Source organism: Mobula hypostoma, chromosome 17 (assembly GCF_963921235.1).
Source record: "Mobula hypostoma chromosome 17, sMobHyp1.1, whole genome shotgun sequence".
NCBI classification, from domain to species: Eukaryota; Metazoa; Chordata; class Chondrichthyes; order Myliobatiformes; family Myliobatidae; genus Mobula; species Mobula hypostoma.
Window position 1 is genome coordinate 68,636,702 of NC_086113.1, and position 23,208 is coordinate 68,659,909.

The 23,208-nt window shown below is 44.1% G+C and overlaps 1 protein-coding gene across 6 annotated transcripts in view; it reads left to right on the forward strand.

Annotated features, from left to right (window-relative positions):
- ulk4 (unc-51 like kinase 4) overlaps positions 1 to 23,208 on the forward strand; it is a 755,583-nt gene that overhangs the window by 317,687 nt on the left and 414,688 nt on the right. For all 6 annotated transcript variants that reach the window (XM_063070087.1, XM_063070088.1, XM_063070093.1 and 3 more), the window contains exon 24: positions 4,692 to 4,813. In XM_063070087.1, coding sequence (XP_062926157.1) covers positions 4,692 to 4,813 — 122 coding nt within the window. The remainder of the gene's footprint in view (positions 1 to 4,691; positions 4,814 to 23,208) is intronic.

A 23,208-nucleotide genomic window follows, 5' to 3' on the forward strand; every position in this document is an offset into this window, starting at 1 on the left:
AGCTGGAATCAGAGGGGATAAAGTGGACTGGTTGTGTCTGAGGAGAAGGGAGGTTTGGAGTGTTCAGGGATGATGGGGTGAGAGGAAGATGGAGTCTCCGAGGACCCAGGAACTGGTGGTGGGACCTGAGAGAGTCAGGATTGTGGAGTGGTGGTTGGGGAACGGGAGATGGGGGTTCCAGCGACAGCACGTGAAGACATGGAGGTCAAGGCCGGAGTTGGAGGTTGCACAATCGGCACTTTGGCAATGTCCGAGGTCGTTGGCACCTGCATTGATGGCGGTGGAGTCCGGGTTTTAAGCCTGCTCTGGATCATTTCAGCTGTTGAAGTCAGCAACAGCGATCGCGGTCTGGAGACATCCAGGCCTGACAACGTTGGAATCAGCAGGTTCTGTGGTGTGTGGACGGGCGATCTTCCATTCCTTGTAGGACTTGAGAGAGTCAAACAACTGGCAATTGAAAATGTGGATCTAGCAGTGGATAAAGAAGCATCCAGCTCCGTTACAGGCAGTGGAGAGAGAATCCCAGAGTGGTGGAACGACTGGCAGAGTGACACCAGGAACCTCCTCATGGCGGGAAGTGTGGTGCGTAGAATGCGGTTGGGAGAAGCAGTCAATTGAATGTGAGTACCTGGGGTCCTCAGAAGGTCTAAATTGAGAGAGAGGCTTGAAAACAAATCTGGAAACTGTGCGGTACAAGCTGGCAGCAAAGATATGTTCCCAGAAAGGATACATGGCTGTAGTAGCGGGTCCGGGCGAGCGCGTGGTGCAAGAGTTGGAGAGCAGCAGGGATCACAGTGGGGGAGCAGTGAGTGAGAGTTTCACTGAACTCCCATCAAAGGCAAGATTTGAACTTCTTCAGGGTAGGCATCCCTGGAAGAGATTTCGCAGAGTGGTAATCAAATCACAAACGAGAAAATCTGCAGATGCTAGAAATCTGAGCAACGCGCACAAAATGCTGGAGGAACTCAACAGGCCAGGTATCATCTATGGAAAAAAAGCACAGTTGACGTTTTGGACCAAAACCCTGCAGCAGGACTGGAGAAAAAAAGCCGAGGAGAAGATTTGAAAGGTGGGTGGAGGGGAGAGAGAAATACTAGGCGATAGGTGAAACATGGAGGGGGAGGGATGAAGCAAAGAGCTAGGATGTTGATTGATGAAAGAGGCAGAAAGCCATGGAAGAAAGAAAAAAGGCGGGAGCAGCACCAGGGGGAGAACTGCCCCTACACCTTCTCCCTCACTACCATTCAGGGCCCAAACAATTCTTCCAGGTGAGGTGACACTTCACCTGTGAGTCTGTTGGGGGTCATATACTGAGTTTGGTTCTCCCAGTGTGGCCTTTTGTATATCGATGAGACCTAATGTAGATTGGGAGACCACTTCGCTGAGCATCTACGCTCTGTCCACCAGAAAAAGCAGGATCTCCCGGTGGACACACTTTTTAATTCCATTTTCCAATTCCAAATCCGATATGTCCATCCATGGTCTCCTCCACTGTCAGGATAAGGCCACACTTAGGGTGGAGGAACAACACCAAGTTAAAAGTTGGGCACATAAAAGTCTCTCTCGAGTTAAACACAGTAAGTGAAACAGCACACAACATCCCAAATAATCATCCGTCTAGGCAATTTGTTGTTCCCACATTGGCTTCATCAGTCGCTTCAAAGCCCATATAAATAGAGTGGATGCAAATTCCCCTCAACAATACGGGGTTACTTTAGAAGGAGAATGTGCACATGGGGGAACCCCACGTACAAGACCTAGGAGCAGAATTAGACCATTTGGCCCATCGAGTCTGCTCCGCCCTTCAATCATGGCTGATCTTTTTTTCTCCTCCTCAACCCATTCCCTGATCTGCCCGTAACTTTTAATGTCATGTCCAATCAAGAACCTATCAATCTCTGCCTTAAGTACATCCAACGACCTGGCCTCCACAGCTGTCTGTGATAACAAATTCCACAAATTCACCACTCTCTGGCTAAAGAAATTTCTCCGCATCTCTGTTTTAAATGGAAGCTCTTCTATCCTGATGCTGTGCCCTCTTGTCGTAGTCTCCTTCACCATGGAAACATCCTATCCACATCTACTCTTTCTAAGCCTTTCAACATTCGAAAGGTTTCAATGAGATCCCTACTCATCCTTCTAAATTCCAGCAAGTACAGACCCAGAGCCATCAAACGTTTTTCGTATGATAACCCTTTCTTTCCCAGAATCATCCCTGTGAACCTCTTCTGGACCCTCTCTAATTCCAGCACATCTTTTCTTAGATGAGGAGCCCTAAACTCTTCACAATACTCAAGGTGAGGCCCGCTTAGAAAATATTTTGCACATTTATTTCTACTACTAAAGTGCACGACCATGCATTTTCCAACAGTGTATTTCATTTGCCACTTTCTTGCTCACTCTCCTAACCCGTCAAAGTCCTTCTGCAGCCTACCTGTTTCCTCAACACTACCTGCCCCTCCAATAATGTTTGTATCACTTGCAAATTTGGCAAAAAAGCCATCTATTCCATCATCTAACATAAAAATTGCTGGTGAACGCAGCAGGCCAGGCAGCATCTATAGGAAGAGGTACAGTTGACATTTTGGGCCGAGATGTCGACTGTACCTCTTCCTATAGAAACTGCCTGGCCTGCTGCGTTCACCAGCAATTTTTATGTGTGTTGCTTGAAATTCCAGTATCTGCAGATTTCCTCGTGTTTGCGTATTCCATCATCTAAATCATTGAAGCATTATAGAAGCAAGTCTCAACACTGACCCCTGTGGAGTACCACTAGTCACTGGCAGCCAACCAGACAGGAGCCACTTATACCCACTCACTGCTTCCTACCAATCAGTCAATGCTCTAACCATTCTAGTAACTTTCCTATAATACCATGGGCTCTTAACTTGGTAAGCAGCCTCATGCATGGCACCTTGTCAAAGGCCTTCTGAACGTCCAAATATACGTCCACTGCATCCCCTTTATCTATCCTACTTATGTAAGGGGTTTGTTCTTTTATGTTACTGCGAAGGCTAACAAAATGGCTTCTTTGTTACGTTATAATTAAAATGGCTTTTCTGTAATAATAACTGTGATGTAAGGAGTTCTCTCTCTCTCTCTGCTTGTTTGGATTATATTATTGATAAGAGAAGGAACGAACCAATTTGGGATAGATGTTATTCTTTCTCGTGTGTCTGTAAGCTATTGTTTTTCGCGGGTTTTGGGGCAGAAGGTGCAATGGGGACAGGGAGAGCAGACGCGATGCTGTAAGCTGGGCAGCGGAACGGACCCCGAGCGAGAGTCCGAGGCCCAGGGTCTTCGGCGAGGAGAGGAGACGAAGACAGACTCGTGTGGAGCGTCTGGTCGACCACCATGGTTGGTCCCAGGCAATGGGTCGAGGGGGTTGGAGGGGATCGAATGGTGGAAAGAAGACTCCGTTAATTGAGCTCCAACTGTTGTGCACGAAGTGGTTGAACTTCGATAAGTTTGGCGCCTTTTACCTTCCTCTTATATTTTATCTCTATTAGTTCCAGTAAGATCTATAAAGTGTAATCATTTAATCACATATGGTGTGCTGTCTGTTGTTTGGCGTGGTGGGGTACATCATACAGCATCCACAAACTTGATTACCCAGTGTGGTGGGGCCGAAGGCTGCTCCCCCTAGATGACAGCGAGCTGAGCGAGCCTGAGGATTACCGGGGGATACACTTGCAATCTCCTCAAACAATTCCAACAGGTTCGTCAGGCAAGATTTTTCCTTAAATAAGCTATGCTGACTTTGTCCTATCTTGTCCTGTGTCACCAAGAACTCCATGACCTCATCCCTAACAATTAACTCCCAACACCATCCCAACCACTGAGGTCAGGCTAACTGGTCTATAATTTTCTTTCTGCTGCCTTCCTCCTTTCTTAAAGAATGGAGTAACATTTACAATTTTCCAGTCCTCTGGCACCATGCCAGAGTCCAATGATTTTGAAAGATCATTGCTACTGCCTCCGCAATCTCTAACGCTACCTCTTTCAGAACCTGAGCATACAATTCTTCTGCTAGGGGTGACCTATGTACCCTTTGGTTTTTCAGCTTTTTTGAGCACCTTCTCCCTTTTAATAGTAACTGCACTCACTTCTCTTCCTTCACACACTAGAACATCTGTCACACTGTGCTGGTGTCCTCCACAGTGAAGACTGATGCAAAAAATTGATTTAGTTCATCTGCCATCTCGTTGTCTCCCATTACTATTTCTCCAGCCTCATTTTCTAATGGCCCTATACCCACTTCCACCTCTCTTATTTTTTTTACATACTTGAAAAAGCTTTTACTATCTATTTTAATATTGTTTGCTAGTTTGCTTTCATATTTCATCTTTTCCCTCCTAACGATTCTTTTAGTTGCTCTCTGTAGATTTTTAACAGCTTCCCAATCCTCTGTCTTCCCACTAATCTTTGCTTTGTTGTATGTCCTCTCTTTTGTTTTTACATTAGCTTTACTTCCCTTGTCAGTCATGGTTGGACTATTTTGCCAGCTGAGTATTACTTCGTTTTTGGAATACGATGTATTCATAGGGAGAACATTATTTGAAGTTTAGATTGAACTCAGTTTATTGCTGCTGTACATCATCAGCTCTGCTAGCTGGACTACTGCATTGTCCATAAGTTTGTTCATGAAACTGGTTTGACGATCAATTTATAAATACTTGTTTGACATCTAGGTGATGTACTCTGCGCTCTGTGTAATGTTTCTGGACGCAGACATCCTTCAACAATTCAAGCCAAACATTTGAAGATGTGCCTTCCAATGATGCCTATAATGCTCCACCTTGTGACAGCTCAGGTAATTCAGCTTCTTGGCATTTAATTAGTAGCTGAGGAAGGCAAAGTTTAATTATTAAATATTTGCACTGCCTCTGGATGGGTGAATGCAGAAGAGGGTGGTGGTAAGGGAGATGGGGAATTGGTTCAAAGTGTTACAGGGGTTTTATATATGTACCAATAACAGTAAATTCAGTAATTGTTGTGAAAATTGATGTCACTATTTTATCAGAAACACAGCCTGACCCTGTAGTTGTAATAAATTGAGCATATTTGCTTTATATCTGATTCTCAGTCAATGAAACTCGGCTTAATTTGTGGATTGACTGGTATTAGCTGGAGTGTGCCACCCTTCCTGGGCCCTTGCCAGAGAATTGGATGTCATCTTTAACATCACCACTCCTACCTCCCCTTACTATTGATGCCATCTGATCTCCAATTGAGTTTCTTTCCCCACTCCCACTACCCCCAGTGAATCAACCTCATAGTTGTATCAGTTGACCTTTGAGTCTGTTGGGATTATATACTGTATTAAGTGCTCTCAGTGCAGTTTCCTCTATACTGGTGAGACCCGACTTAGATTGGGGGACTACTTTGTCGATGACCATCGCTCCATCAGCCGCAAAAAGCAGGGTTTCCCCAGTGGCCATCCATTTCAATTTGATTTCCCATTCCATTCTGACATGTTGGCCAGTGGCTTCCTCTACTGCCACAATGAAGCCACTCTCAGGTTTGAGGAATAACACTTCATATTCTGTGTGTGTAGCCTCCAACCTGATGGCATAAACATCGATCTCTTGAACTTCTGGTAATTTCTATCCCTTCCCTCTTCTCTCTTTTCATTCCCCATTCTGGCTCCCCTTTTATACCAACTCTACTCCTTTCCTGCCCATCACCTCCCTGTGGTGTCCCTCCTCCTCCTGTTTCGTCCATGGTCAACTGTCCTAATTATCTGATTCCTCCTTCAGCCCCTGTCTTCTTCCTCCTATCACTTCCCTGCTTTTTACTTCATTCCCCTATCCATACTCACTCATCTTGCCCCTCACTTTATTTTACCTATCACCCATTAATTTGTACTCTTTCTCCTCTGCCACCTTCTTATTCTGGCTTTTTCCTTATCCTTTTCAGTCCTGATGAAGGGCCTTGGCTCAAAACATCAACAATTTATTCCTCCCTATGGATGCTGCCTGACCTGCTGAGTTCCTCCAGCACTTTGTGTGTGTTCCTCAAGATTTGCAGAATATGTTGTGTTCCCTCCTACTTACCACCTTTCCTCAACTCACTTCTTCTGAGATCTTTACGATGGAAGAATATTACAAAGGAAAGGATTTTTCCACCTAACGTAGTATCATGTGACTTCTGTATGGCTTGTTGGAAGCTTGCCAAATTCTCAAGTATTTTGTTTTCTCTTCATCTCAAAACTTGGGTGCATTCATGAAGCTGCCTGTTTGAGGAACTCCTGCCTGACTTGGATCTACTCCAATTTGTCTACTTGGAGAAGTCCACAGTAAAATCAATTTCATTGGCTCTTCACTCAACCCTTCAACTTCTGGACAGCAAAGATGCATACATCAGGATGTTCTTTATCGATTACAGTTCAGCATTCAATACTATTATCCCCTCAGCACTAATCAGTAAGCTTTATGAACAGGGTCACAATACATTCTTGTGCAGTTGGATCCAGGATTTCCTCACTTGCAGTCCCCAGTCAGTTCGGATTAGCAACAACACCTCCTCCACGATCTCCATCAGCACAGGTGCACAGCTCCAATGTCAGATTTAAGTTTGCTGATGACACGAATGTTGTTGGCCGAACCAGCATACGGAAGGAAGATTGAAAATCTGATTGAGTGGTGCCACTACAACAAGCTCTCTCTCAATTTCGGCAAGACCAAGGAGCTGATTATTGACTTCAGGAGGTAGAAATTGAAGGTCCATGAACCAGCCCACATCGAGTGGGATCAAAGTCGGCAAGAGTTGGCAACTTTTAATTCCTTAGTGTTTTCATTTTAGAGAAGCTGTTCTGGACCCAGCATGTAAGAGTAATTATGAAGAAAGCATAGCAGTGCCTCTAATTCCTTTGAAGTTCGCGAAGATTCAGCATGACATCTAAAACTTTGACAATTTCTATAGATGTGTAGAGAAGAATATATTGACCGGTTGCATCATAGGCTGGTATGGAACACCAATGCCCTTGAACGGAAACTCCTACAAAAAGTTGTGGATGTATCACAGTCCATCATGGGTAAAACCACTGAGCAGATCTGCTTGGAGTGCTATTTCAGGAAAGCATCATCCCTGATCAGGAAACCCCACTATCCAAGTCATGCACTTTTCTTGCTGCTGCCATCAGAAAGAAGGTACAGGAGCCCCAGGACTCACACCACCAGGTTCAGAAACCGTTTTATCCCTCTGCCATCAGGCTCTTGAACCAGTGGGGATAACTCCACTCAACTTCACTTGCCCCATCACTGAGCTGTTCCCACAACCTGTGGACTCACTTTCAAGGAATCTTCATCTCATGGTCTAGATATTTATTGCTTTTTTTTTGTGTTTTATTGTTTCTTTTTTCTTTTGTATTTGCAGTTTGTTGTCTTTTGCCACTGGTTGTCTACCCTGTTGGGTACAGTCTTTCATTGATTCTTTTATGGTTCTTGGATTTACTGTGATTGCCATCAAGAAAGTAATTCTCAGAGTTGTATATGATGACATAAATGTACTTTAATAATAAATTTACTTTTACTTTGAACTTTGAGGATATCTCAAAGTCAACGAAGTATCTTAACTGGTTACATCATGGTCTGGATGTCGAGAGAGGTTATGAATTTTGTAAAGAAAAAAAAGGAAAAGTATGTAAAGCTGAGGATGCTAGAATCAAACAGAGCACTTCAAGATTATAAAGAAGCCTGAAAAGAAATCAAGAAAGGGATTATGAAAGCCAGGAGGATTATGAAAGTAGCATTAAAGGCATTCCCAAGGTATTCTATACATACTGTACATCAGATGCAAGAGGAGAACTTGAGGATCAAGTGGTTAGGACCACTCAAAGATAAAGGGGGGCCATTTGCTTGGATCCAGAGGGTGTCAATAAGGTCCTTAATGAATACTTTACATTAGTATTTACCAAGGAGAAGGATGTGGAGGAAAGGGAAATCAGTGCTGATTGTATTTATGTGCTAGGGTATTTCAAGGTAAAGGAAGAGGTAATGTTAGGTCTCTTAAAAAGCACTAAGGTGGATAAGTTCTAAGGCCAGATGGAATATACCCTAAGTGTTGAAAGAGGCAAAATCAGAGATTGCTAGAGCCTTGACAAATATCTTTGTGTCCTCTCTAGCCACAGGTGAGGTCCCGGAGAACTGGCAAGTAGCTAATAGCGTTCTATTATTCAAAACGGAACAAGGAGTAATCCTGGAAACTATAAATTGGTGAGCCTCACATCAGTGGTAGGGAAGTTACTTGAGAGAATTCTTAGGGATAGGATTTATGAGCATTTTGAAAACCAGGACCTAATTAGGTAGAGCCAGCAGGGTTTTGTGTGTCTTACTAACATGATTGAGTTTTTTTGTCAGGGTGACGAGTGTGATTGATGAAGGTAGGGATGTGAATGCTGTCTACATGGATTTTGGTAAGACGTTTGACAAAGTCCCTCATGGGAGGTTCATCCAGAAGATTAAGATGCCTGGGATCCATGGTGAATTGGCCAATTGAATTCAGAAATGAATTTATAAAACTACAGTTAGGCCACATATGGTATATTGTATGCAGTTCCAGCCTTTAATGGAAGGTGTTGAGGCTTTTGAGACAGTGTAAAAGAGCTTTACCAGGATGTTGCCTGTATTCGAGGGAAGTTGGACAAACTTTGGTTGTTTTATCTGGAGTGGCAGTGGCTGAGAGGAGATTTGATAGGGGTTTATGAAATTATGAGAGGCATTGATAGGGTTGATGGACTGTATCTTTTTCCAAGGGTTGAAATGTTGAAATGCAGAGGACATACATTTAAGGTGGGTAAGTTCAAAGGAATATTTGAGGGGCAAATTTCACAGAGGGTGGTAGGTACAGTACCTTGAATACACTGCCTGGGGTGGTGGTAGAGGCAGAAATATTAGATTAGATTAGATTCAACTTTATTGTCATTGTGCCGAGTACAGATACAAAGCCAATGAAATGCAGTTAACATTTGAACAGAAATGCAAAGAATAGTGTTATTTACAAAATAACTGTGAATAAAAAGTAAGTGCTACAGCACACAAATATAAAAGTACTGAGACAGTACAATATGGGTGCAATACTGCTTAGTGCTGTGATGTGAGGTTCAGCAGGGTTACAGCCTCAGGGAAGAAGCTCTTCCTGTGCCTGCTGGTGTGGGAGCGGAGGCTCCTGTAGCGCCTACCAGATCGGAAGAGAGTAAAAAGTCCATGGTTAGTGTGAGATGCATCCCTGATAATGCTTTTCACCCTGCCCAGGAAGCGTTTATGGTAGATGTTCTCAATGGTGGGCAATTGGGTGCCAATAATTCACTGGGCAGTTTTCACCACACGCTGGAGTGCTTTGCAGTCCGATACGGGACAATTGCCATACAACACCGGGATACAGTTGGTGAGTATGCTCTCAATGGTACAACGGTAAAAGTCCGTCAGTATCCTGGGACAGAGGTGAGCTTTCTTGATGCTCTGCAGGAAATAAAGGTGCTGTTGTGCCTTTTTGATCAGGATGGAGGAGTTCAGGGACCAGGTGAGATCCTCAGAAATGTGGACACCAAGGAATTTGAAGCTTGATACACGCTCCACTACAGCTCTGTTGATGTAGATGACGACGTGAGTGTGGCTTCTAGCATGCCTGAAGTCCACAGTGATCTCCTTGGTCTTCTGGGTGTTAAGGGCCAGCTTGTTGTCGGCACAACATGTGGTCAGGTGCTGGACCTCGTCCCTGTAGGCTGTCTTGTCATCCCCTCTGATCAGGCCAACCACCGTGGTGTCGTGAATGTCTGGCCATTATCAGTGACCAGAGTGTCAGGCAACCCGTGGACTGCAAACATTTGCCTGAGATTGCCTATGGTTGAGTCCTTATACTCTCCATTTTAACATGCTTTCCATTTTACGACCCTTCCCTATTATTCACTTCTTGACCCATTTTTTTCTTTCATTAAACATTACTTATCTTAACAACAACTTGGGTTCAATCCTGATCTCTAGTGTTGTCTGAGTAGAGTTTTCATATTCTTCCTGTGGGTTTCTCCCTAGTGTTTTGGTCTTCTCCCAAATGCCACAAATGTGCTGGCTGGACAGTTAGGTGGCAAACGGTAAATTACCCCTCGTGTACATAAGATGGTAGGAGTGATGGGGGAGGGTGTTAATAAAGATTTATGCAGGAGAATAGCTTAGTGGGAAATAATTGCAAGCAAGGGATTGGTCTCCCATAGACAATGAGCCAAACACCACTACCTGCATTATAAGGGAATAGGAAAAATGAAGAACATGTTAGAAAGTTAACATTATTGCTTGCAGAGCAGCACTGGATTTACTTGAGTTGGCTTCTGACTTGCTGATTTCCTCCTAAGCGAAAAGGTAGATAGATAGCTATCACCCTTGCACAGTAATATTCCAGAAAGATTCCGCTCCAAAAGCAGAGATGAACAGAAATACACGGCTTTGATGGAGTGGAGGAGGCCAGAAGTGATAGCTTCCTTTTAAATTGTACAAGATAACGTATCCTCTCAATAACAAATCAACTCCTTCCTGGATCGAGTCCAATTTGACTTCTGCCACAACAGCTCAACAGCAGATGGATTTCCCTGCCTTTTTGCTCTGCACACGACACCTGGGCAACAGAAATTCATATGAGAAGTTTAAGAGATGTTCAGATAAGCACATGAATGTTAGGAAAACAGGAGGGTATGGGTATTGTGTAGGCAGAAGAGATTAGTTAACTATTTGATTACAAATCTAGTTGGTTGAAGTGCTTGTTCCTGTGCTGTGCTGTTCTACGTTCTATGTTCTATCACTAGTGTAGATGGCAATTTTGAAGATGGCATTGGAGCTGAATTTAGTCATACAGTCAGGTGTGTATAGAGAGTAAAGCAAGGGCTAAGCATGCAGCCTTGAGGCATACCTGTGTTGATCATTAGTGAGGAGGTGATTTTCTTACCAATCCTCACTCACTGAGTTCTGTCAGTGAGGAAGTTGAGCATCCAGTTGCAGAGAGAAGTAGAGAGCCGCACCTGTTGAAGCTGAATGATGAGTTTGGTTGGCATAATTATTTTTACCTGTAGTCGATGAACAGCAGCTGGACATAGGAATTTCTGTTGCCCAGGTGTCGTGTGCAGAGCAAAAAGGCAGGGAACTCCATCTGCTGTTGAGCTGTTGTGGCAGAAGTCAAGTTGGACTAGATCCAGGAAGGAGTTGATTTGTGATTGAGAGGATACGTTATCTTGTACAACTTAAAAGGAAGCTATCACTTCTGGCCTCCTCCATTCCATCAAAGCCATGTATTTCTGTTCATCTGCTTTTGGAGTGGAATCTTTCTAGAATATTACTGTGCAAGGGTGATAGCTATCTACCTTTTCGCTTAGGAGGAAATCGGCAAGTCAGAAGCCAACTCAAGTAAATCCAGTGCTGCTCTGCAAGCAATAATGTTAACTTTCTAATACGTTCTTCATTTTTCCTATTCCCTTATAATGCAGGTAGTGGTGTTTGGCTCATTGTCTATGGGAGACCAATCCCTTGCTTGCAATTATTTCCCACTAACCTATTCTCCTGCATATATCTTTATTAAACCAACCCCCGCATCACTCCTACCATCTTATGTACACGAGGGAGAATTTACCATTTGCCACTTAACTTTTCCAGCCAGCACATTTGTGGCATTTGGGAGAAGACCAAACACTAGGGAGAAACTCACAGGAAGAATATGAAAACTCTACTCAGACAACACTAGAGGTCAGGATTGAACCCAAGTTGTTGTTAAGATAAGTAATGTGTAATGAATGAAAAAAATGGGTCAAGAAGTGAATAATAGGGAAGGGTCGTAAAATGGAGAGCATGTTAAAATGGAGAGTATAAGGACTCAACCATAGGCAAACTCAGGCAAGTGTCTGCAGTTCGCGGGTTGCCTGAGACTCTGGTCACTGATAATGGCCCGATGTTCACTAGTGAGATGTTCAGTGAGTTCATGCAGCAGGATGACATTCATCACATTTGGACAGCCCCTTTCCACCCAGCCTCAAATGGTTTGGCTGAGCGGGCTGTTCAGACAGTGAAGGAAGGCCTGAAGCGGATGACAGGGGACTCTCTTAGCATTCGGCTTTCATGTTTCCTGTTTAAATACCACCTCACACAACAGACTACGACTGCACGCACTCCAGCAGAGATGCTGATGCGTAGGCCTAAGTCAAGATTGGGCCTGCTATGCCTGGACATGAAGGCGAAAGTGGACAGAAAGCAGGAAAAGCAGAAGGAGGGACATGATCAACATATGCGAGAGAGACAGTTAAAACCAGATGACAATGTCTATGTGAGAAACTTCAGCAGTAGCAATGATCAGCAATGGCTGCTTGGGGTTATTCTTAAGTAGAGTGGTCCAGACTCCTATGTTGTTAAGCTGACTGATGGGCGTGTTTTCCGCAGACATCAGGACCATGATACCGGCTCAGACGCCGACAGTTCCACGGAGTTTCCAGTGGTGAGATAGACTACCGTGGGAGCATGTCCACCGGTGACTTTGCCAGAGGGCGAGACGCTGGCAGAGGGGTCGGGGTCCCCTGAGGAGGACAGACATTCCAACATGGACACATAGACCCCTCTCATGCCCCCAAAACCAGATCACCCAAAACACTCTCACCAGCAGTGCCTGCTGGGTCACCAGGGGTAGTGTGCAGATCACAGTGCACTCGCAAACCTCCTGACAGACTGAATGTTGAATCTGCTACGTTTTTCAGGTGTTTTGTATTGGTAAGCTGTTGCTGAGACACTGGTATAAGTTTCAGGGGTACGCAAGCTAATGACACCACTGTTTTTATTTCCCAGTTCTTTTACATTTGGGGAATGTTGGAATTTAAAGGGGGTGAAGTGTTGTAATGTGAGCATTATAAAAATAAGTTAATACTTATTAGGATAATGGTAATATAGCAATGCTCCCACGAGGGGAAGCTGTTTCCGGGGTTTAGGGGGTTTTACTCCCATGTTTTTTTGTCCAGTGCGCATGTGTATCACTTCTCTGCCAGGCAGTATGGTTCAGTGAAAGTCCCTGTATGTAAATATCCGTTTTGCCGGCCCAGATAAAGTTGTTTCTTTGGGCATGAAGTTGTTGAGTGGTCCTTTTTCAAAGTAGAAGTTATCACAGAATATTCCAGAATATCAAACCTGCTCAGAAGATGATAGCTAGTGGTAGATAAGATCGCGAAGCCTGAAAAATTGATGTTTGTGTATCTAGAGAAGGTCAGGGAGATTGGAGAGTGTTAGACTTCTGATGCAGAGTAAAGAGAGTTTTTTGCATTTATTCATGTTTAAAATCTGGTCATTGCTAGCAAGGCCAGCATCTATTTCCCTTTCCCAAATAGACTGAGAACGTGGTAATAAGCTACCTTGAACTGCTGTAGTCTTTCTGGTAAAGATGCTTCTACAATGCCATTAGGGAGGAAATTCTAGGATCTCAAATTAATGTGGAAGAAAAGGATGGCAGTATATTGCCAGGTCGGAGTGGTTTGTGACCTGGAGGAGAACTTGAGGTGATTTTATTGCCTTGCACCTGCAGTCCTTGGTGGTTGAGGTCACAAATGTGGAGGGTGCTTTAAAGATATTGCAAGCTCTAGCTGCTATGCATTGGTGGTGGATAAGTTACCTATCATCTGGTTATTTTGTCCTGATTTGAGATTTTTGACCATTGTCAGAACTGCACTCAACCAGACCAGTGGAGAGTATTCCAACAGATGGTGGAAAGACTCTGGGATGTCAGGGCATAAGTCCCTAACTACAGGTTCCTCACTGTCTGGCTTGCTCTCTTAGTCTTGGTATTTATATGGGAGCTCCAACTGAGTTTCTGGTCATTGATGATGTTGGGGGATCTGGCAAAGATAATGCCATTGAATGTCCAGGTAGGTAGTTATAGTCTTGTTTGTTGGAAATAGCCTTCATCTATCGTTTCTCTGATTCCAATGTTACTTGCACTTATCAATCAATGCCTAAATGTTGTATAGGTCTTGCTGAACTTACACATGAGAATGTTTCAGTTGCTGAAGAGTTTCAAACTGAACTGAATGTTGTGAAGTCGTCAGTAAATTATCCCACTCTGACCTTATGATGAAAGAGAGGTCGTAGGTTAAAGAGCTGTGCCTAGAAACTGTCCTGAAGAGCTCCTGCTGTGATGTCCTAATATTGTGTGTTTGCCTCCAACATCTGAAACCATTTTTGTATGATGTATGACCAAACATTGAAACATTTTGCGAGCAGTTTAACTACCAGTCTTTATAGCCTGATTCAGTTAAATACTGTGTTGTTGTCAAGTGTAATATCTGTAACCTTACTTCTGGGATTTATCTGGTTGTTTTTTTTGATTTGATGGATGGTGGAGAGAGGTATATGCTTGCCATGAGTTTGCTGATCATGGTGTTGTGTGTTTCTGCTGCTGATGAAGGTCCACACCGCCTCCTGTTTCCCATACTTGATCTACCTGACCTCAGGTGAGTCTTACTCGTTTTGCACAATTGTACCTCAGATGATGATGGAGCATATAAGAATATGAAAACAGGATGTGGTCTCCATAAGGACTGCCCAGTGATCATTTCTACTAATGCCACTCTGGGCAGATGCATTTGCACAGGTACATCGATAACCAATTGGGTTTGTCCCGAGTTAACTCTCTCATTACCTACCTACCACTGGATGATGTACAGTGCCTATAAAAAGTATTCACCCCCTTGGAAATTTTCGTATTTTATTATTTTACAACATCTGCCACACTTAAACTTGGTAGCTAGGTTGATGTTTGGTGTGTTTCTTCTCTGTTTAAGTGTAGCATCTACACTATAACCTATTGGTTTCCTGAGTCAATCAGACTGGGGTGTCTGGAGTCACGTAGAGGCTGGACTAGTACAGATTTCCTGTACTGAAAGTAATTGGTAACCTAAGTGGGATTTTTTTAGTCATTGTTACTGATGACTACTCTGTTTTTGCATTTAATTTCCCCATGATAATCTCAATTTAAATTCTAAGCTGAGTATTGGAAGCTGACTTCAGCATTTCATCTGTTGTCCATATACCATCCTTCAAATGCACCAATGCTCACACAGCACTTGTGCTGAAATGCTGGAGGCAGGTCGTTATTTCCCTTGCCAATCTCTGCCTGGGCATCATTTTTCACTGGAAATCCACACTTACAAGGTTCTTAAGTTAGACATGGGAGCTCTTGGTTATGTTTTGTTTCAACTCCATGTCAAGAAGTGTTTCAGCAGGTTTTCCTTCAAGTTCCAATGCAATTCCTGAACTAGCTGAATCCAATGCATTCTTTTTTTTTTTAACACATTACATTCTGTTCAATGTTGATGTTTTCCATCTTGATACCTGTAATTTGAGTGAGGGTTTAGAAGACTTTTGGAAACCTTATGATCTATACATTTGAAGTAGAAAATTAAGAAAATTTAAAAAAAATTCCATAGCAACTAACATTTCTTACAATTTTTGAACAACAAGTCTTATAGTTGTGTGTTATCCTAATGATTTCCATAAGTCTTCATGCAAAACAACTAGAAAAGTTCCAATCCAATGTTTTTACAAAGCACTCTGAAACAATTTTTTGAACTGCAGTGTCAAGTTTGTTGTTTCTACTTCATTGAAAAGATACCAAAAATAATATTAGAAAATTATATATATTGGGAAATATTCATGGTAGTTATGCAATTGAGGGAGGAACTTTCTGAGGAAAATTCTTCAAAATAGTTCTATTGATTTTCTGTGCACTGACGCAGTATAAAACCATGAATGGTTTTATTCAGAAAATGCCAAAACTAATATTTGAAAAGGTGTTTTGCAGTAAAGCCAATTACCCCTTCATTTTAAGTTAAATGTAATGTTACTATAAAGTGCTAAAGGTTTGTCTGTTAGGAACTTCACGGTTTTGATTATAAGACCATAAGATATAGGAGCAGAATTAGGCCATTTGGCCCATCAAGCTGATCTGTGCCTAATCCATTTCCTTTCAGGCCCAATCTCCTCTCTTCTCCCCATAAGCTTTCATGCCCCGACTAATCAAGAATCTATCAACCTCTCTTTTAAAGATACCCAATGACTTGGCCTCCACAGCTGCCTGTGGCAACAAATTCCACTGATTCACCACTCTCTGGCTAAAGAGATTCCTCCTCATCTCTGTTCTAAATCGACGTCCTTCTGTTATGAGGCTGTGCCCTCTGGTCCTAGACTCCCCCACTATAGGAATCATCCTTCCCATATCCACTCTGTCGAGACCTTTCAACATTCAATAGGTTTCAGCGAGACATCCCCCACCCCCCGTTTTTCTCAATTCCAGGGAGTACAGCCCAAGAGCCGTGAATCTGCCCTTGTATGGTAACCCTTTCATTCCCGGATTCATTCTTGTGAACCTCCTCTAAACCTTCTACCATGTCAGCAAATCTCCCCTCATTCTTTTGAATTCCAAAGAGTACAGGCCCAGAGCCATCAAGCACTTCTCATATGATAAGCCTTTCAATCTTGGAATCATTTTCGTGAACGTTTTTTGAACCCTCTCCAGTGTCAAAATTTATTTACTTAGATATGGGGCGAAAACTGCTCACAATACTCTTCAGAGAAGCCTCTCCAGCCTCTTCTAAAGCCTCAACATTATATCCTTGCTTTTATATTCTAGTGCTCTCAAAATGCATGCTAACATTGCATTTGCCTTCCTCATCACTGACTCAACGCAAATTAACTTTTAGGGAATCATGCACAAGGACTCCCAAGTTCCTTTGCACCTCAGATTTTTGAATTGTCTCTCCATTTTGTCTATGCTATTATTTCTTCGACCAGACCGCATGACCGTACATTTTCCAACACTATTCCATCTGTCACTTCTTTGCCCATTTTCCTGATCTGTCTAGGTCTTTATGCTGCCTCCCTGCTTCCTCAACGCTACTTGCACTGCTACTTATCTTCATATTGTCCACAAACTTGGGCACAAAGTCATCATTTCCATCATCCAAATTATTGACATAAAACATAAAAAAAAAAGTGGTCCCAACACAGACCCATGTGGAACACCACCAGTCACCGGCAGCCAGCCAGAAAAGGCTCTCTTTAATCTCACTCTTCGCCTCCTGCCAGTCAGCCAATACTCTCTCCATGCTAGTACCTTAACTGTAATATCATGGTGTATGTAACAAGTAATTTCTGGTCTGTACCAGTGGCTTCCAGGAAAGACTGGATGACAACCGAGGAAGGTCGGTGAAGCTGGAGAGACAGCTGACCTCCAGGAAAGACTGGCACGGGCTCACAAGGCTAGCAACCTTGTGGGCAGCACTCACAAGAGGGCACCACTCAAGCTATGACTGAACACGAAGAGCAATACCCCCAGAGTCTCCCGAGAGGGGGGGAGGATGAGAGACTCAACAGGACGCTCATACCGGCAACGGCCAGGACAGGAAACACGACTACAAGGAAGCTAAAGCAAACAACACTGACCGGAGAGGAATTCACGGTAAGGTGTCATTGCGGGAAAGTCTGCAAAAACATCAGAGGGCTCAAGATACACCAGAGCAGGTCTAGATGTGGATCAATGGTGACCCAAGTGCAGCGCACGGACTTAGTGTCCGGTGAGACGAAGGAGAATTCCAGCCAGGAAGCACCCCACAGAGCTGAAGATCGCTCTGTACTTGAGTCGCCTCAGCACCGAACAACAGACCAAGTCAGTTCCTCTTCGGCTACCCCAATCCATTTGTCAAGGAAAGACGGGATCAAATCACCTAGATCATCAGACAACGTCGCCTGGATGCAGTTCGATGATCTAGACGGCATCCTGGAAGTTGTCTTAGCAAGTCCAGTGCACAGACAGATCGACTCACTCACAGCCATAGCGTACAATCTAGCTAAGGAACGATTTGGCCTAATGGAGCGGAGAAGCCAGCTGGAGTTACCGCGGCAACCAAATAGGAGGGAAAGGGAGGTTCGTCGCTTGAGAGGCAAATTAAAGACGCTCAACAAGAGGTTTAAAACCAGCTCACCGGCCGAAAAAGAAGGTATCAAGGACTTAACCAGCGTGCTGTGGGGAAAACTGTGCAAACTCCGGAGGGCGGAACATCTGCGACAGCAAAGAAGGAAGAAAAAGAAAAGGCAAATGCAGTTTGTGAGAGATCTATTCAGCTTCACCAGGACTCTTCTAGGCCAATAAAAATCTGGTATACTATCCAGCTCGAAGCCAGAGGTAGAGGAGTTCCTACAGGAGGCACACAGTGACCCACAGAGGGGTCAGGGACTAGGAACCAATCGGACTGTGCGTAGACCGGAAAAACCATCAATTGAGCTGAATGTGAAGGAGCCTACATGGCAGGAAATCCAGGACATCATCCAGAAGGCTAAAGCATCAGCTGCCCCAGGCCCAAGCGGCATACCTTATAAGGTCATAAGAAATGCCCAAAACTTCTTTGGAGGCTGTGGAAGGTCATGAGAAGGACCTGGCCCAAAAGCACTGTTCCATCAAGTTGGAAACTGGCAGGGGGATGCTTTATTCAAAAGGAAGAGGATTCTTCCACAATTACCCAGTTTAGGACAATTTCTCTCCTGAATGTGGAATGTAAGATTTTCTTTTCTGTGCTTGCAAGAAGGCTGACTTCTTACATGACGCAGAACCGCTATATCAACACATCCATCCAGAAAGGCGGTATTCCAGGCTTTTCGGGGTCTCTGGAACACACCTCAATGATTAACCATTTGATCCGTGAGGCCAAGCGGGAAAAAGGTGACCTAACAGTTGTCTGGTTAGACCTTGCGAATGCCTGTGGGTCTATTCCACATGACCTCATTCTAGAAGGACTCGACCACTACTACATCCCAGTGGCTATTCGAGACATGATCACCAGCTACCTAGGAGGATTCAAACTCAGATTTACATCAGCCCATTTCACAACTAGTTGGCAGGACCTCCAGAAGGGGATTCCAACAGGGTGCACCATCTCCCCCATCCTATTTAGTATGGGAATGGGAACCTCCTATTATCAGCAGCAGAAGGTGTAACCCACGGCCCGATGTTGCAGTCAGGCATTGTTCAGCCGGCTCTATGAGGGTTCATGGATGACATCACTATTACAACATGTCCAAGCAAGGTGGGTATTGGAAACCCTGGACAATGTGGCCACTTGGGCGAGTATGTCCTTCAAGACCAAGAAGTCCAGGTGTATGGTGATCAGAAAGGGCAAAGTTACTAGCAAGTTTAGCCTCCAGGTTCAGGGTGAGGTCATCCCTTCCATCGAAGATAACCTGATAAAATGCTTGGGGAAGTGGTTTAATGTGTCACTGACAGATGGGGCCAATGTCACCAATGCTGTGAAGCAGACAGACTAATGGCTGAAGAAGATCGACAAATCCGGACTTCCTAGTAAATTCAAGACCTGGCTGTACCAATTCGGTCTTCTGCCCAGGCTTCACTGGTTCTTCACACTTTATGAGTTCCCCATGACTGCTGTAGAGGGCATCGAGAGGAAAACCAGCAAGCACCTGCGGAGATGGTTGGGAGTTTCCCCAAGCTTCTCTTCAGTGGGCCTCTACATTCGTTCTGGGCAACTGCAGCTTGCCCTGTCATCTGTTGTGGAGGAATTCAAGGTGGCAAAATGCAGAACCTTATTAAGCTTGAGAAATTCCAATAACGTCTTGGTAAAACAAGCAGGCGTTACAACAAGATCTGGGTGCAAGTGGGCAGCCAGCGCAGCTGTGGAGGAGGCAGTGTGTTCTCTGAAGCTGCGAGATTTCATCGGCAACCCCTGCGTCGGGCAGTACGGCCTCGGCTCAGTTCACTTCCAGCAGTGGAGAAATGGAAGCGTAAGGAACAGGCGAGACATGGTACAGGCAGAAGTACGGATCCTCGAGGAAGAGAAGCGGATGTCAAAGGCTGTGGAACAAGGGTCCCAGGGTGCCTGGACAAAATGGGATCTGCCCAAGCACAAGATATCATGGGCAGCGTTATGGAGACTGGAGCCCTTCTGTATTTCCTTCCTCTTACGATCCGTGTTTGACATCCTTCCTTTGCCATTACATCTGTACACATGGGGGATAAGAGAGGACCCGAACTGTAAGCTCTGTGGTCAAAAGGGAACACTGGCTCATATACTGTCTGGGTGCAAAACAGCTCTAACTCAAGGACGGTATAGGTCCTTGATAAGGTGCTTCTGGCTCTTGCTGACACACTAGAGCGAGGGGAGATGCAAGAAGAGTATGGCTGGCACAGATTTGAGGAAGGTCATCACCTTCATCAAAGAGAGAACCAGGCCTGTCGTAACCAAACAACCACAACCCTACGCCCAGACATTGTACTGTGGTCAACTGAAGACAGGAAGATAATTCTGGTTGAGCTGACTGTGCTGTGAGAGGAGGGATGGGAAGAGGCCCACGAGAGAAAGGCCTTGAAGTACCAACCCTTAGTGCAGGAGTGTAAAGACAAGGGATGGCAGGCATGGTTTTTCCCTGTGGAGATCGGCTGCAGAGGTTTCCCAGCCAAATCAGCATGGTGGTTGTTGTCAGCTCTGGGCCTGGACGAAAGGAGCAAAAAACAAGCAGCTCGTAGGATGAGGGAAGAGGCAGAACGAACCTCTTGTTGGATTTGGAGTAGGCGAGAGGAGGGGAGCTGGAAGCCAGGAGCAGACAGGCAGTGATTTGGCCACCACTGCTGGCCCACCAACTGGAGAGTGTCGTGGTTAAGGGTCGAAACACTCGGTGAAGGTTAGGAACCACCTGATGACATCTGCTCCTGGCTGAAGGCTACGGTTACGTTATAAGGTATCTGGAGAATACACCCTAACAGGTGTAAGTAACAAGTAATGGGTTGTTAACTTCTTGAGCAGCCGCAAGTGTGGCACCTTGACAACGGTCTTCTGAAAACTCAAGTACACAGCATTATCCCATTCTCCTTTGTCAGTCCTGCTTGTTATTTCTTCAAAGAATTCCAACAGATGTGTCAGGTAAGATTTTCCCTTTAGGAAACCATGCTGACTTTGGCTTATTCATCATTTCCCTTCAAGAACTCTGAAACCGCATCTTTAACAATCAACTCCAACAGCTTCCCAACCATTGAAGTCAGACTAACTGGCTTATAATTTCCTTTCTTCTGCCTCTCTCACTTCTTGAAGACCTGAGTGACATTTGCAATTTTCCAGTCCCCCAGAACCATGCCAGAATCGACTGATTCTTGAAAGATCATCATTAATTCCTCCACAATCTCTTGAGGAACCTCTTTCAAAACCCCAAGGTGTAAACCACCTGGTCCAGGTGATTTATCGACCTTCAGATCTTTTTGTTTCCCAAGCACCTTCTCCCTAGTATCGGCAACTTCACTCGATTCTGCCCCTGACACACTTGAACTTCTGGCATACTGCTAGTGACTTCCATATTATAGTTTGATCATTCATAACGTAATGCTCTGGTTAAGATTTCTACTGCAAAGCTGTAGGTATTTCATTTTACATGGACTGTAAGAGCAGTCTCTTCTGTTTTTAGCATGTTTGGGTTTGAGCTAAAGATCAACTTAGGAATGTTGTGTCAGCCAGTCGGGATGGTGGAATTGGGAGAAGGTTCCAGTGAATACTAGGTGGAGAGATTTTGGTGACAGACACTGGTGAGGGTCGAGGTCTTTTTGGTGGGAGCTGGGTGAAGACAAGAGGGAATATGACTGAGGATGCCGTCCCTGTTGCACAAGGTGCTTTGCTGATGAATGACTACAAGGAGGAGGGACCAATAATCCCACTGGGGAACCAGTTTGTTCAAGATGGATTTCAAGTGACATTCGGAAGGTGGTGTGTGCGCTTTCATGCAGACCAATGGTCCAGCGTTTGAGTTAAAAACAAGATGAGCTCCAACTTATGTGCACATTTGAACTGGGTTAATTGTAATGGGCCCTTCTTATTTTTTCTTTCTTTTCTTTTTTCCTACTAACTGATCAAAAAAGCTGAAATTTGTAAATATACATACTTTTATAATTTTATGCTGAGTATGATCTGTTATTTCTTTACAACAGGTAATTACAAGTGGGCAGCATTTACACAGTAATGCTTTTTACGATGTCTGTCAATGATTTGGACTACGGTATTAATGGAAATAAATTTGCCAACGATACAAAGATAGGTGGAGGAGCATGTTGAGGAAACAGAGAGCTGCAGGGAGACTTAGATAGTTTAGGGGAATGGACAAAGAAGTGGCAAATGAAGTACAATGTTGGAAAGTGTATGGTCATGCACTTTGGTGGAAGAAATAAATGAGCAGACTATTATTTAGATGGGGAGAGAATTCAAAATGCAGAGATACAAAAGGTTAACCTCCAGGTTGAGCCGATTGTGAAGAAGGCGAATGCAATGTTGGCATTCATTTCTAAAGGTAGAGAATATAAGAGCATGGATGTGATGTTGAGGCTCTATAAGGCACTCGTGAAAGCACAATTGGAGTATTGTGTGCAGTTTTGGTCTCCTTATTTTAAAAAGGATATACTGACATTGGAGAGGGTTCAGAGAAGATTCACGAGAATGATTCCAGGAACCTGGTTTACCATATGAGGACCGTCTGGTAGCTCTTTGGCTGTATTCCCTGGAGTTCAGGAGAATGAGGGGAGATCTCATAGAAACATTCTGAATGTTAAAAGGCCTGAACAGATTAGATATGGCAAAGTTACTTCCCATGGTAGGGGATTCTAGGACAAGAGGGCACGACTTGAGGATTGAAGGACGTCCTTTTAGAACTGAAATGCGGAGAAATTACTTTAGTCAGAGGGTGATAAATCTGTGGAATTTGCTGCCACGAGTGGCTGTGGAGGCCAAGTCATTGGGTGCATTTAAGGCAGAGATAGATAGGTTCATGATTAGCCAGGGCATCAAAGGGTATGGAGTGAAAGCAGGGGAGTGGGGATGACTGGAAGAATTGGATCAGCCCATGACTGAATGGCAAAGAAGACTCGATGGGCCGAATGGCCTACTTCTGCTCCTATATCTTGTGGTCTTAGGTCTTATATGCTCAGATTGAGGTGCAGCTGGTCGAAACATCCCAGCTGTCCTGGTCTGATGGCACCCACGTCATTTCGATCCTAGACATATGGAGTTTGAGAAAAGAGTTTTCTCACTGCTAAGTCCATTGGCTTGTTAGCGACAGGCTAACCAGCCATATTTCTCTTTTTAAATCTTTTTATTGAGTAAGTATACAAAAAAGGTAAGCCATATAAACATTAATACAATGTTAAAGTATAATA